This window comes from Dermacentor silvarum, chromosome 10 (genome assembly GCF_013339745.2).
Source record: "Dermacentor silvarum isolate Dsil-2018 chromosome 10, BIME_Dsil_1.4, whole genome shotgun sequence".
Classification (NCBI taxonomy): Eukaryota; Metazoa; Arthropoda; class Arachnida; order Ixodida; family Ixodidae; genus Dermacentor; species Dermacentor silvarum.
In genome coordinates this window covers 85,471,349-85,485,610 of record NC_051163.1, presented here as the reverse complement: position 1 = coordinate 85,485,610, position 14,262 = coordinate 85,471,349, and the positions used below count along the sequence as shown (strand labels likewise).

The 14,262-nt window shown below is 48.2% G+C and overlaps 1 protein-coding gene across 1 annotated transcript in view; it reads left to right on the top strand.

Moving 5' to 3' along the window:
* LOC119431675 (uncharacterized) overlaps window positions 1-13,589 on the top strand; it is a 49,416-nt gene extending 35,827 nt beyond the window's left edge. Inside the window, exons 8-9 of the mRNA XM_049657749.1 lie at window positions 11,056-11,216; window positions 13,149-13,589. Of these exons, the coding sequence (XP_049513706.1) occupies window positions 11,056-11,216; window positions 13,149-13,574 (587 nt within the window). The 3' untranslated portion in view covers window positions 13,575-13,589. The remainder of the gene's footprint in view (window positions 1-11,055; window positions 11,217-13,148) is intronic.
* Window positions 13,590-14,262: the final 673 nt, after the last annotated feature.

Here is a 14,262-nt window from a genome sequence, read left to right as displayed (position 1 = left end):
AGGAGATCCAGATGCTTGCCGGATTTCTTGGCGGACAACTTCAGTGACCGAAGCAACAGTAAACTCCTTCGGTATCGCAGTTTGCTTCGAAATCTCCTCGCGCACAATGTCTCTGATCAGTTGACGCAGCGATGTCTCGTCGGCCACTGCCAGGACTGCGGCTCCTGCAGGTGCATCGTTAGTCAGGCGTTCGTACTGCCGGCAACGCTGCTGGAGCGTCCGCTCAATTGCTGTGGCTTCCTTAATAAATTCTTCCACTGTAGTAGGCGGGTTGCGCACGAGTCCAGCGAATAGCTGTTCTTTGACGCCGCGCATGAGATGGCTCAGCTTCTTCGAATCAGGCATGTTGGGATCCGCGCAGCGAAACAAACGAGACATGTCCTCGGCAAACATAGAAACACTTTCGTTGGGTTTCTGAAGGCGCAACTCGAGAAGGCATTGTGCATTATCTCGGCGATCAGTGCTTCCGAAGGTTATTTATTAGCCGACGGCAAAATTCGTCCCACGTTGTGAAATGTGCGTCGCGGTTTTGAAACCACGTCCTTGCGCTACCTTCAAGAGCGAAGTACACATTGGAAAGCTTCTGGTCCGGACGCCACTGATTGAGCCTAGCTACGCGTTCGTACTGGTCCAGCCAGTCTTCGGCGTCTTCATACGTGTGACCGCGGAAGCTTGTGGGGACTAGATTGCTTTGAACAGTCACGTCTGTTGTACTTAAAAGCGCCATTTCCTGAGTTGGTGCGGTAGCTGACAAACTTCCTTGCAAGAGACCGAATTCCGGGCAGAGACCTTGCAGGCGGCGGCTTCTGCGGTGCACAGGTGTCTCGACGCGTGGATGATGTCTTGAAGGGCTGGATGCAGGGCTACTCGCAGGAGTCGTCCCAATCATTAGGCGAGGATGCGATACCCAGCACTTCCACCAGTGTCGCGGCTCACTGGAGACAAGAGCGAAGAGCGGTATTTAACTGAGACAATTAGGACAAAATTTTCAGTTCAAACTTCTTCTCTAGCACCTCGCTTGCACGCTCGAGGTCATCGTCTTCGTCGTCAGCGTGGTTGGGCACAGATAGAGTCGCGGCAATATGATTATTGGTAGCAGCCTAACAAACATGAATACTGTACGACGTATCGAACCAGCGTATTTGCTGAGGATACACATACACAGAATACGCGCCACCCTCGTTTAGTGGCTATGGCGTTGCACTGCCAAGCTCGACTTCACTAGTTCGATACGATCACGGCGGCCGTATTTATATGAGGGAAAATGCGAAAACACTTGTGCAGATAAATTCCGGTGCACGTAAAAAAAATCCCAGGTGATAAATGTGTTGTCACTTAGAGCCACAGAACCTCTATAAATCTCTAAAAAGTCGTTTCGCTAAAGGACCAAGAAGATTATCAAACACAGCTTACAAAAACATCAATTCGTCAGTAATATAGCGTGCCAGAGTGTTTTGTAATAAATCATACACTTGAAACCTAGTATGGAATAGATGCATCTTTCAACAAAAAGCAATTTCTGGTCCCCTTCAGTTTGCGTCCCCCGCAGGGGCGTCTGCGTGAGCAGGCGTTTGGTGAGTTGCGACACCACGTACCCGAGCACATGGGGGTTGGACCCTCCCGCGTGTAGCCGTGCGCGGCTTAGCCGTGTCTGGGGAAAGGGGGATCCTGGGGGTTGAGCCGATGCCGGGTGTTCGGACCTTTAAGGCCCCCCGGCTGAGGCAACATACCTCTTTGGCCTCTGCTTCACATAGACGGCACCCCCGGACTGACCCACCCGGGGGAAATCGGTGGTCGCCTTTTCCTGTCCCCCTCTCCGATCTTTCTCTGCTCTATTTTTCTGTCCTCACCGTCCTGTCACCTCTTCTCTTCTGTTACTTCCACACTTTTCATAGGCGGCTTGGGTTAACCTTGTGTAGGTGCCCTTCTCTTGGGTTTTTATATGAGGTTATAGCAGCAATGTACGGCTGGCGCCTGCAGCCTTACACGTGAAGTGCTGTAGCGTCCCCTTGTTGGACTCCGTGGTGGGTGGCTGCCATTGCTGCCGAACAACACAAAATTGTTATGGGAACGCCCGCTTTTCCTCGACTTCTTGATCGTCTCCCTCAGAAGAGGAGACGCACCGATGAGTTTCTGAATTTGTTCACCCGGCCTAAAGACATCTTCCCCCGATATCAAGTAGTACATAGTGAGAGAACGGAAAGTCTAGCAAGAACCATATCCCCATTTGTAGTTGCGAAAACCTTGACGAACACGCTAGGCCCTGGCTATAAAGTCACCAAAATGCCAAGCGGGGACCTTCTGCTTGAGCTACGTGATAAGGAACAACACAACAGACTCGGCAAGCTTGTGACTTTTGGTGATGTCCCAGTTACTGTTTCACCGCACCGCTCCATGAACACAGTACGCGGGGTAGTATCCGAAGCAGACCTCATCGACCTATCTGAAACCGAGTTGTTGGAAGGTTGGAAGGAGCAACACGTCATGAATGTGCAGCGCATCGTTATGAGACGGGACAACAAAGAAATTCCCACGAAACACCTGATACTTACCTTTTAATTAAGCGTCTTGCCACTAAGCATCGAAACAGGCTACACAAAAATAGCAGTAAGACCATATATCCCAAATCCTAGACAATGCTACCAATGCCAAAGATTCGGCCATGGCTCGCAGAGCTGCCGTGGTCGACTCACCTGTGCCAAGTGTGGAGTACAAGGCCATGCCTCAGACAATTGCGAGGCTACACCTCACTGCGTAAATTGCGAAGGTGACCATCCAGCGTACTCCCGGTCTTGTCCAAGCTGGAAAAAAGAGAAAGAAATTCTAACACTGAAAGTCCGTGAAAACATATCGTTCAGGGAAGCACGCAAAAGGTGCTCACCATTCCACACGACCACTTACGCTGATGCGGCGCGTCAAGGGGCAGCGTCGCAGCGGCTACTGCCACCAGCCCAGCCCGCGCGCAGCGAGCTGTCGCTTGTGGCTCCTGCCCCCAGGGTGGAAGTAGCTAAGTCTACTCCACCTAACCAGCAAACAGGCCCGGTTACCCTAGGGTTGCCGGCACCACAACAGTCCTCGGTGGCAGCCTGCGCTACGCGAAGCGAACCCGCAGGCCCACCAGCAGCTCCCACGGTGGGTGCAGTCAAGGCTGCCTCACCCTCTCCGGCCATTGCAGGCTGTGATAACACCCGGCGCAACTCAGGCCCAAAGGCAGCCCCATCGACCTCCGGGCTGGTGGTCAAAATGTCTCGTCCTTCGCGGCGAGACTCTCTCGCGAAACTTCTCGCTCGCAAGAGCGCGTGTCCGGCGCCTCTCAAGAGGCAATGGACACTATCCCCATCCCGACGGCGCACCAAGCGCCTAAGGAGCGGCGAGGCTCCCTCGACCGCTTCAGAAAGGACAAATCCCGCGTTACAGGGCCTGGAAAGGGCTCTGTAATCTAAGGCAATACTTCCGTTTTTAGTACACACAGCACCAATTTAATTTCATTATGGATACACAAATTATACAATGGAACGTCAGAGGCCTTCTTAGGAACCTCGACGATATCCAAGAACTTCTTTACCAACACAATCCAAAAGTGCTGTGTGTACAGGAAACGCACTTAAAATCAACACATACAAACCTTCTCCGACACTATGTTACGTTTCGTAAAGACCGTGACGATGCTATCGCATCATCAGCCGGTGTTGCCATTATAATTCACAAAAGCATAGCATGTCAACATTTGCAGCTACAAACGCCCCTCGAAGCAGTGGCAGTTCGACTTGTTCTTCTGAACAAACTCATCACCATTTGCTCGCTTTACATTCCCCCACATTACCACATACACAAACATGAATTTCAGTCCCTTATAGACGAATTGCCAGAACCTTATCTTGTTCTTGGCGATTTCAATGCGCACAGCAGTCTGTGGGGCGACTCTCGTATCGATGCGCGAGGTCGTCTTGTTGAAGAATTTCTTTTCTCGTCTGGTGCGTGCCTCCTGAATAAGAAGGAACCTACATTTTACTGTATTGCAAACGGAACCTTTTCTTCTATTGACCTTAGCATAGCTTCCCCGTGTCTATTTCCTGAACTTGAATGGGAAGTTACCAAAAATCCTTACAGGGAGCGATCACTTCCAAATATTACTGAGAACAACCACAGAAAATAAGTCTCCACCACAAGCCCCTCGATGGAAGGTTGATAGAGCAGATTGGGAGGAATTTCGAACTCTTACTAGCAATATCTCCTGGGCTGACATGTCTTCGTTAGGAATTGATGCTGCTGTAGAGTATTTCACTGCCTTCATAATTGATGCCGCTTCTAAATGCATATCCGAAATAAGTGGTGTGGCATGCAAACGCCGTGTCCCATGGTGGAACGACGAATGTAGGAACGCTCGTAGGAAACAGAACAAAGCGTGGGGGTTGCTACGTGATTCACCTACTGCGGAGAATCTTATCAACTTTAAGAAGATAAAGTCACAAGGCAGGAGAACGCGCCGACAGGCCAGAAGAGAGAGTTGGCAGAAGTTTTTATCAGGTATACACTCGTATACAGATGAGGCCAAAGTATGGAACAGGGTTAACAAGGTGAGAGGACGACAAACATATTCACTCCCTTTGGTAAATACACAGGGCGACAGCTTGGAAGACCAAGCGAACCACCTGGGTGCACATTTTGAACATGTGTCGAGTTCATCGCACTATTCTCCGGAATTCACAAAATACAAAGCAGCAATAGAAAAATAAAAACTAGACCGAAAGAGCACCGGGAACGAGCCATATAATTTACCTTTCTCTTTAGCAGAGCTTCATGCATCACTCGCCTGTTGCAACCAATCTGCCCCAGGCTCTGACCGCATATTATATGAAATGTTGAAGAACCTACCCTCTGAAACGAAGAAAACCCTTGTCTGTCTGTATAACTCTATATGGACCTCCGGCGAGATCCCCTCTGCCTGGAAAGAGGCCATAGTGATCCCTATCCTGAAGCAGGGGAAGGATCCATTCTCTGTATCGAGTTATCGGCCCATAGCGCTAACAAGCTGTCTCTGCAAAGTCTTCGAAAAAATGATAAACCGTCGCCTATTACATTTCCTAGAATCAAACAGACTGCTTGATCCATACCAGTGTGGTTTTCGCGAGCGTCGATCCACCACTGACCACTTGATACGTATTGAGGCGCAGATACGCGAAGATTTTGTTCACAAACAGTTCTCCTTGTCTGTATTTTTAGACATAGAAAAGGCCTACGACACCACATGGCGGTTTGGCATACTCAGAGACCTCTCCCACTTTGGTATACATGGTAATATGTTAAATGTGATTGAGAGTTATCTGCTGAATCGCACTTTCCGTGTTAGAGTTGGCAATGTTTTATCACGACCTTTTGTGCAGGAAACTGGTGTACCCCAAGGAGGCGCGCTCAGTTGCACACTCTTTATCGTTAAAATGAACACGCTTCGTGCTTCTTTACCACCGGCTATCTTTTATTCCATCTACGTGAACGACGTACAGATAGGCTTCAAGTCCTGTAACCTCGCAGTGTGCGAGAGACAGGTACAGCAGGGGCTCAACAAAGTGTCTGAGTGGGCAGAGGAAAACGGGTTCAAAGTAAACCCCCACAAAAGTTCTTGTGTTCTTTTCACTAGGAAGAAAGGTCTTGTTGCAGATCCAACTATCGAAATGTATGGACAACAAATACCTGTGAACAAAGAACACAAATTTTTAGGCATCATACTTGACTCTAAGCTTACTTTCATTAACCACATAAGACATCTAAAGGCGAAATGCCTAAAAACAATGAACTTACTGAAAATTTTATCTCACACATCCTGGGGCACCGACAGGAAGTGTTTAATGAACCTTCACAAGAGCCTCATTCGGTCACGATTGGACTATGGTGCCGTAGTATATCACTCTGCCGCCCCGAGCGCGCTAAAAATGCTAGACCCCGTCCACCATCTAGGTATCCGCCTGGCCACTGGCGCATTCAGAACAAGCCCCGTCGAAAGTTTATACGTAGAATCCAATGAGTGGTCACTCCATTTCCAGAGAACATACATCAGCTTCACCTATTTTCTCAAAGTACGCTCCGATCGTGAACATCCTTGTTCTGCAACCCTTAATGATTTGAAGTGTGCAACGCTTTTCTATAATCGACCCTCTATGAGGCGGCCTTTCTCATTGCGTGTAAGAGAACTTAGCGAAGAGATGGATATCCCACTTCTAGAACATCGCCTAATGCCTCCAGCTAAGCTTTCACCGCCCTGGGAGTGGCAGGTGATAGAATGTGATCTATCCTTTGTAGAGGTCACAAAGCACGCTCCCGAGCTCGAAATTGCAATGCATTTCCGCGAACTTCAATCGAAGTACTCGTGCTCGGAATTCTATACCGACGCATCCAAGTCCCATGCTGGCGTATCTTACACCGCTGTTGGCCCCTCCTTTTCTAAATCTGACGTATTGAACCCCCTAACAAGCATCTTCACCGCAGAAGCCTACGCAGTACTGTCTGCGGTGAAGCATATAGAGAAATTGAAACTACAAAAGGCAATAATATTCACAGACTCGTTGAGTCTTGTAAAAGCGCTAACATCTTTACAAAAGCATAAGAATCCTGTTGTTATCGAGCTTTACTCACTCTTGTGTAACATTTACCAATCTCGTAGACATGTAATAATATGCTGGGTGCCTGGCCATAGAGGCATCGAGGGCAATGTGCTAGCAGACCAGTTGGCCACATCAACTACATCGCAAGCTATTAATCCTGCCGCTGCTATTTCCTCCACAGATCTGAAGCCTTTTTTGCGAAGGAAACTGCGAGGCCACTGGCAGCGTCTGTGGGACGCTGAAACAACTAATAAGCTCCACTTGATTAAGCCACAGTTAGGTTTTTGGCCCTGTACAACTAAAACACGACGAACTGATGTCCTATTCTGTCGTCTCAGAATAGGACACACATATGGTACTCACAATTTTCTATTGAATGTAAATGATCCTCCAACATGTGGTAGATGTGGCGACAGGCTCACCGTCCTCCACGTCCTCTTGGAGTGTCGGGAAGCCGAAAGATAAAGAAAGAAACATTTTCCTCTCGCATATCGCTATTGTGTCCCTCTGCATCCCGCTATGTTTCTCGGTAAAGAACCACTTTTTAGCACCAACGCAGTCCTGGCTTTCTTGAAAGATGTTGTGCTACATGTTACTAGCCCAATAAGTTCGTAGTGCATCCTCTCTCTAGAGGATGTTGCTGCGATAGTTTTTTAACTGCACATGCCTCCAGGCCCTTGTGTTTCAAGGGCTCTGTTTAGGCACTTGTGCTTCTGGCCAATACTTGTATCTTTAATTTTTTGTAACTCGTATCATTCTTTCGCAATTCATTCTTCATGTCCATAGTACACATATTCACTCATTGCCATAATCTTATTACTTATAGATTTTACGCACTTTACAGCGACTGATTTTAGGCCCCTTTACAGCCATGCCACATCTAATGTTCATATAATTCCCTATTCATCTACCACTAACAAGCCATTACCATCGTCTTGGCGCGAACTAATACTGTCATGGCGCTCTTTGGCCATACCTGGCCCTTGCGCCACTAAACTCCAACAATCATCATCATTAGTTTGCGCTGATAGTATTTCAGATTTTCACTGCTGAAAACCGAGTCGCTCTTCATACAGACAATAACTAAACGAATTTAAGACAAAGCGCTGTCAATTTTTCCTGTCTTGTGCGTTGTAATTTCATTTAGCTTTAGGAAGTATCTGTCAGCCCAATTGAAAATTGCTTTGTTATCCCTGTGGGTTTCTCTAGTCTTATGGTTATCAGAGCTAGTTTCTGAGTTGCCTTAACAAAGAGGGCGAACGAAACCAGAATAAATGAAGAAATAATTTTCTCGGTGCCTCAAACTTTTGGGCATGCTTGAAAAAAAGATCAGATGAGCACAGGATTGAGCAGAAATATTCAAACCCTTCTACGCTTCTGCTGCCCTCGAGTCATTTGCGGTGTTGATATACTGCAGTGGAAGCTTTGTCGGCCTCTTCACGCAGAATGCTTATTCTAACCCATACAGCACGAAACAGCCCAGCACGTACTGTGCGCAGTATTGAGCAAACTATCGCGTCAATGTTTCACATTATATGCGAAACCGGAACTTTTGATAGCCCTCTGGATGTCACAAACGACTGTTTCTCGTGCGATCTCTTTTATAGCGCGAAAAACTACCGTCCTTTTTGTGACTGTAATTGTACAGTCGCGAGCAGAAGTATGAGAACCACAGGTTCCACGATTTATTTTTCCTCGCAGCCTAAGTATTCAGGCCGAAATCAAGTGCTACAGCCTACCTGCTCCCGTGCATCTTATGAAATACATTGACATGACTCCAAGATGCACGTCTGCGCTGCATACATTAGGTTTTGCCGATGCCGTAGTCTCCGGACTCTTGCTCGCAAAATCCCGGACCTAGGTTACGCCCTATACGCAGACGACATCACGCTCTGGGCCACCAAGGGCTCCCTCGCGGGACGTGAGGCGACCCTTCAGGAGGCCGCGACGGCCGTTGAGAGATTTGCGGCAGCGAGCGGGATGCGTTGCGCGCCCGAGAAGTCCGAGGTGATTCGGGTGCACGGAGGAGGAATCTACAAGTCCCCCGGCCCTATCGAACTCTATCTAGAGGGCCACAAGATCGCGGAAAGCACTAATACCAGGATTCTGGGTTTTTTGGATCCAGAGCAACCTGAAGGCTTCCCACACTATCCAAACCCTAAGGTTCGCCACCAACCACAACTCGCGGATTATCAAACGAATAAAAAGAATCCGCAAGGGCATGCGAGAAAAGGACACGCTCCGCCTCGTCCAGGCTCTGGTCATCAGCAGAGTAACGTATAGCATGCCGTATAACTACCACTCGCTAAACAAACGGGTCCAAGAACAAGTGGATGCCATCATCAGAGGCGCGTACAAAACAGCCCTGGGTCTCCCTGTTACCACCTCAAACGAGAAGTTAGTGGCTCTCGGGATACACAACACCTTCGCTGAGCTGTCGGACGTGGTTATGGCTTCGCAAAAAGCCAGACTAAAGAACACGGTGGCCGGCAGAGCCATCCTCTACCGGACCGGAACGGCAACGGAGCTTCGTGCCCTCGATGGGCAACGATCACTCCCGCCCGAGGTCAGAAGCAAGATCAAGGCGAACCCCATACCAAAGCACATGAGTCATGAACTCCACGAAGGACGACGCAACGCTCGCGTCGACAGGCAGCGCCGACAATTCAAGGGTGACTCGTATGTAACGTACGTGGACGTGGCGGCGTACCCTGCAGGGGGCCTCTTCGCGGTAGCCGCCGAGAACGGGAAAGACCACGGCGACTACCAGCCGTGGTTTCTCCCGTTCACCACGTGACTACGGCGGCTACCTTGATCCTCGCGGCCTTCGTCAGGGCAGAGACCCCAGCTGTGGCTGAGACCATAGCCGTGGCGCTAGTAATAAAGCAACATGACAGGGTGGGCAGGGAAGTTCATGTCGTTACCGACTCGCAACAGGCCTGCCGTAACTTTACCAACGGACAAACACCGCTGCTGGCGGCTCAGATTCTAGGCCCGAGGCTGCAATAATCCCATCAAATCACGTGGACGCCGGGCCACGCGGGACTGGAGGGGAACGAAAGGGCGAACGGGCCTTAGCTCAAGCGCTAATCAACCGAGCGGGGCAAAACCAATCGTCTCATCAATCCCCACCCTTTACCTTCGTGCCCCTGCCATCCAATTACTGCGACTGATTCGAGATCCAGCGACTCAACCGCAGGATTTATCCTCCCCCTCATAAAAATCTCAGCACTGAAGAGGCAGTAGCTCACAGACTTGTCCAAACAAACACATCCCCATGGGGGCGAAATGGGAAAACACCCGTGTACTTAGATTAAGGTGCACGTTAAAGAACCCCCGGTGGTCCAAATTTCCGGAGTCAACCACTACGGCGTGCATCATGATCAGATCGTGGTTTTGGCACGTAAAACCCCATAATTAAAAAAATTATTACGTTCCCAAACCTACGCAGACACAGCAAGATATACCCACACACATATTGCGCCATCGGCCCCTGGTGCGGCGACACACGCCCTACATTCTTTCACATCTCGTGGGGGTGCGTGGGCAAAAACCTCAACACTTAAAGACGCCTAGCACGTCATTTGAGCGGTGGGAGGTACAGCTGAACGGCGATACTCTGGCGGGACAAGAAGCTCTCGTCCAGCAAGTACGTCGAGCAGCTATGTATGGCCAGTGGAGTCCTGGAATTAGGACACCACCCACTTGTCCTCAAGATGAACGACATGGATGGTCCAAATAAATATTTTCTCTCTCTATCTCTCTCTCTCTTTTTTTTTTTTTGCTCGCCGCTGCACCGGAGTCTAAGGGCTCTGTCTTAATTAGAATCTTTGATCTAAGGAATCCTCGTTCAGGTACAGTATACTTCCGAAGTTCGTTGACAAACATGAAGCCTCTTAATAAGCGTGTACCTTTTCCATCTTTCTTTACTGATTGAATGCCAGAATTTTTCTAGTTGCATTTACACTTTGGTATCCTATGCGGGCGAATTAAATTTACGTGCGGAGTAAGTGGCTAAATTTATGTACAGACTTTAGGCTCCTAGGTTGAGTTTATTTTATTTTTAATTTGTATTTTTGCAATGTTGCAAGCCTTGACCTGCGGGCTATAGCATCTTTTAGTGTATCCAAAAGCCGGGTTCAAGACTAAGTGTCGTCACAAGCTCGCTTTCAATGAAAATTGAAACCAAAGGCGATTGCAATGTGCGTGCCTAACTAGCTCCTTTGTGCAAGCTCACGGCAGGCAAACAACGGGAACTTGTCAATTTCTATCTTTCATTTCAATAGCCATTGAAAGCAAGTGTGTGGTGGATGCATTATTTTGCGATCTCAGATGCACTACGAAAATTAGTCTTTGTTCACAAAGGACTGCCGTGCTCCTGTTCAACATGAACAGGAGCACGCGGAAGATATGTTTCTCATTACCATTTGCATCCTGTCGCCGTAAACTGGCGTAGGTGTTCTGGTTTATCTCAGATTGTCGCAATGCTGCCTGGGAGAGGGGTTTGCGGTGGCCGCTGCAGCGAATCTGCTCTGTGATAGGCGGCTGCAGGAGCTCCACGTGGGGGACAACGACTTCTCCGTCGGTGCTCTATACAACATGATAGGGGCCCTAGAGGTAAGTTGTAGTGATTAGGATTTCTTCGGCATACCAGCTTTGTCGAGTACATAATGTACCAAGGCGAAGCCTGGTAAAGGCCAGCAGCAACAAAATTTCACTCCGGCCAAATTATATTAAATGAGGAACGTGTAGGTTTTATGAAACACGCGGAATTTTAAATGCGTAAGTATTTCAATGCCTACCCAGCGAGAAACATGTCCGTTCGTCACGTAAGACGAATCCAATGGCTCATACCCCCGTAAGACTGAGTCTACAAGCGCTCAGCAAAGCGATGCGGACAGTGCATACATTCATTGAAACCACCATTACAAGACACAGAACAGCGTACGTTTCAATAAAAACAAGCTCAACGCAAGCATCCGAATCAATAAAGCATTGCATACCGCCCTCAATAGTTGTAGTGGTGTAACAGTTTTACTGGACATCCGCTTTCCCAGGCTAATAACGACCGACAAGCGTCGATAAGGGTCAGATCAAGTCCGATAAGCGCAATAATAACCGATAAGGGTTGATAAGATTCAGATGTAGTCTGATAAGGTTGATAACAACCAATAAAGGTTGATAAGTGTTGTTGCTGGTCTGATCAAGTTTCATAATTCCGATAATGACACCGCGCTGCGTGATGAGCAAGTGGCACAAAGTTTACGCATACTTAGGCGACTCCGGTGGAGTTCCTGCGTGAATTTATTTTGAAGTTCCTTGTGGCAGGTAATAGATGCAATGAGTCTTTAAGCTAGATTAATAAAATAAGCAGCCATTACCAGAAGTACATATAGAAATCAAAATGCATTACTTACAAAATAGCAAAATGTAATTCAGCATTTACCTAATCACACATTCCAAATTTCGAATAGTATTCAGCGAGTTATCAATGCGTGTCTACTTCGATCAAATTCGCGCGCTGACACCAGTTTGCCCAATCCCGCTGCCGCGGCTACGGCCCTGCTTGACATCCTGTGTTGCTATATTCAAACAGAGTGCGCTAAATTGTCATAGTAACGTCTGACAAGGTTCCGCATAGGAGCTGCTTAAAGGCATCGTCCGTGACATAGGGTTCACGGTTGAACAGAGCGTGACAAGTGGTCACCATCAGCGTTGCAACTCCCGCCTTCATGTCCTCGGTAGTAGGACGCTTTCCGAAGCAGCAATGCATGTACTATAGACAGGCTAAAACCATATAATGTGCAAATGCCACGTTGTACAATTTGACCTACTCCATTTAGTATCAGCAAAAGACTTCATCTTTCCAAGAAGTTCGAACAGATTTTTTTCCATGAATAAACAGCACAGCACGTTCTCCCGACTCGGTGTCACATGAAGGCCAGGAACCCTCCAAGCATAGGGATGAGGACATCCGATAGAAGGCGCGAAAAAGTTAAGGGGTATATTTACACCTTCAGCAACTAGCAGATTCTAATGATTGCTTTTTAGACAATTAGCGGAGCCAGACCTTGACAGATATTGCCTCTTGCACAAAAAGCGGCGGCTATTGACACCTTGAAGGAAGATTCTTTCTTTGTCCGTCAATAATTAGCGCGGGGGGTGCCAGGACTTGCCGCCATTTATGTGAGCGGGCGAAGGTAAATGTTGATCGGCTCAAGCGAGGCACACGAAGAAAGCCTTCGTCGTTTTGGGACTCCACAATATCGTGTCACATGTATCCGGATTTTACATGCAGTTTAACACTGGGCTACCGTTGACTGCAGCTGCCTGACCACTCGGATCATTTGCCGAGTTGGCTGTGTGATCGGTGTGCTATCCCGAGCCACAGTAAAAGAAATGTGTCGCATTCTTCTTGGGTGCGAATATTAGTATATATATAAATATTTGGACGCTTAATCGTGCCGTGTGTGACTTGTTTTATCGAGCATGCACAATTAATGGTCACAGTGCCGCATAGTAAAAGTTCGAGCATGAATGCGCTTGCAGGTCAACAAGACGCTAGAAGCGCTCGTCGTCAGCGTGACAGGCACGCAGCCCCAGGACGAGGTCCTTTGCCTGTTCGATCTGATCGGGAAAACCGACGTCTTCTCTCGCCTGAAACTGATCTGGACCCACCCTCGTGGATCAGACTTCGCGAGGGGCGTTCGTGCTTCTCAAGCGTCCACCATTTGGCGAAACCTGGACGAGAATGGAGCGGAAGACGCGGTGGAATTCCTGAACGCCCTCGTCTCCACTCGCAACGTTGGCGTGGCCTTGCTCGAGTGTACAACGCTTGCAGAACAATGTGTTGTTCAAAAGCTGACAGACACTCTCGCCCGGACCAAGTTCCTCAGGAAAGTATATAGCGCTCATTTATTCCATAACGGGAGCGCTCGGATCATGTTCCAATTTCCATGTTCAAATACTATGTGAAACGCAGGATAAGTAGCCAGTTAACAGATTTCAGAGGCGTTCATTGATCTGTGGAGACAGTGAAGTCCTAGCTGACTGACCAAGAAGTAGGGGGGAGGGGGCATACACGCTCCACGCTCATAAAACAAAATAAAACGTGCAGAAAATAAACCCAGTCAAAACATAGGGTAGATTAGTTGTCTCTCTATTTGAAAGGACGTAATTTGAACAAAAGAAAATAACAGTAGAAGAAACTGGAGCTTACCGATGGTGGAAGCGGAAGCCACAATTTCTGCATGACTCTTGCGATGTTCTTCTAGTTGATACTAAGTGGTAGACAGAACCCTGTAAATTGGGCCTAAGGGTTTCTTAGCGTCATTGTTTGTTGCCTTCGTTGGGTTAAAGACCGTTTACAGTGCCGCTTCATGGGTACTGGGCGCTGTCAGCTTTAAACACCTGACCTTGCGCCATCGAGCGCGGCCTTGCTTTTTCTCGTTGGCAGACGACTTGCTGAGTAAATGCAGAAAAGCACTGTTTCTGCTTTTTGGGTGAATTAGTAATCGCCAGTAACGCAATGCTTCCAACCGAAAGCGCAAACGGAACGATAGCGCTGCTGATAGTTTACACACGGCCTTAGTTTAGCCTGATGGCGGTGAGAGAATAGTTCAAGTCGACTCGTCTGCATTCTCCGATAAAGGAATACCTAATT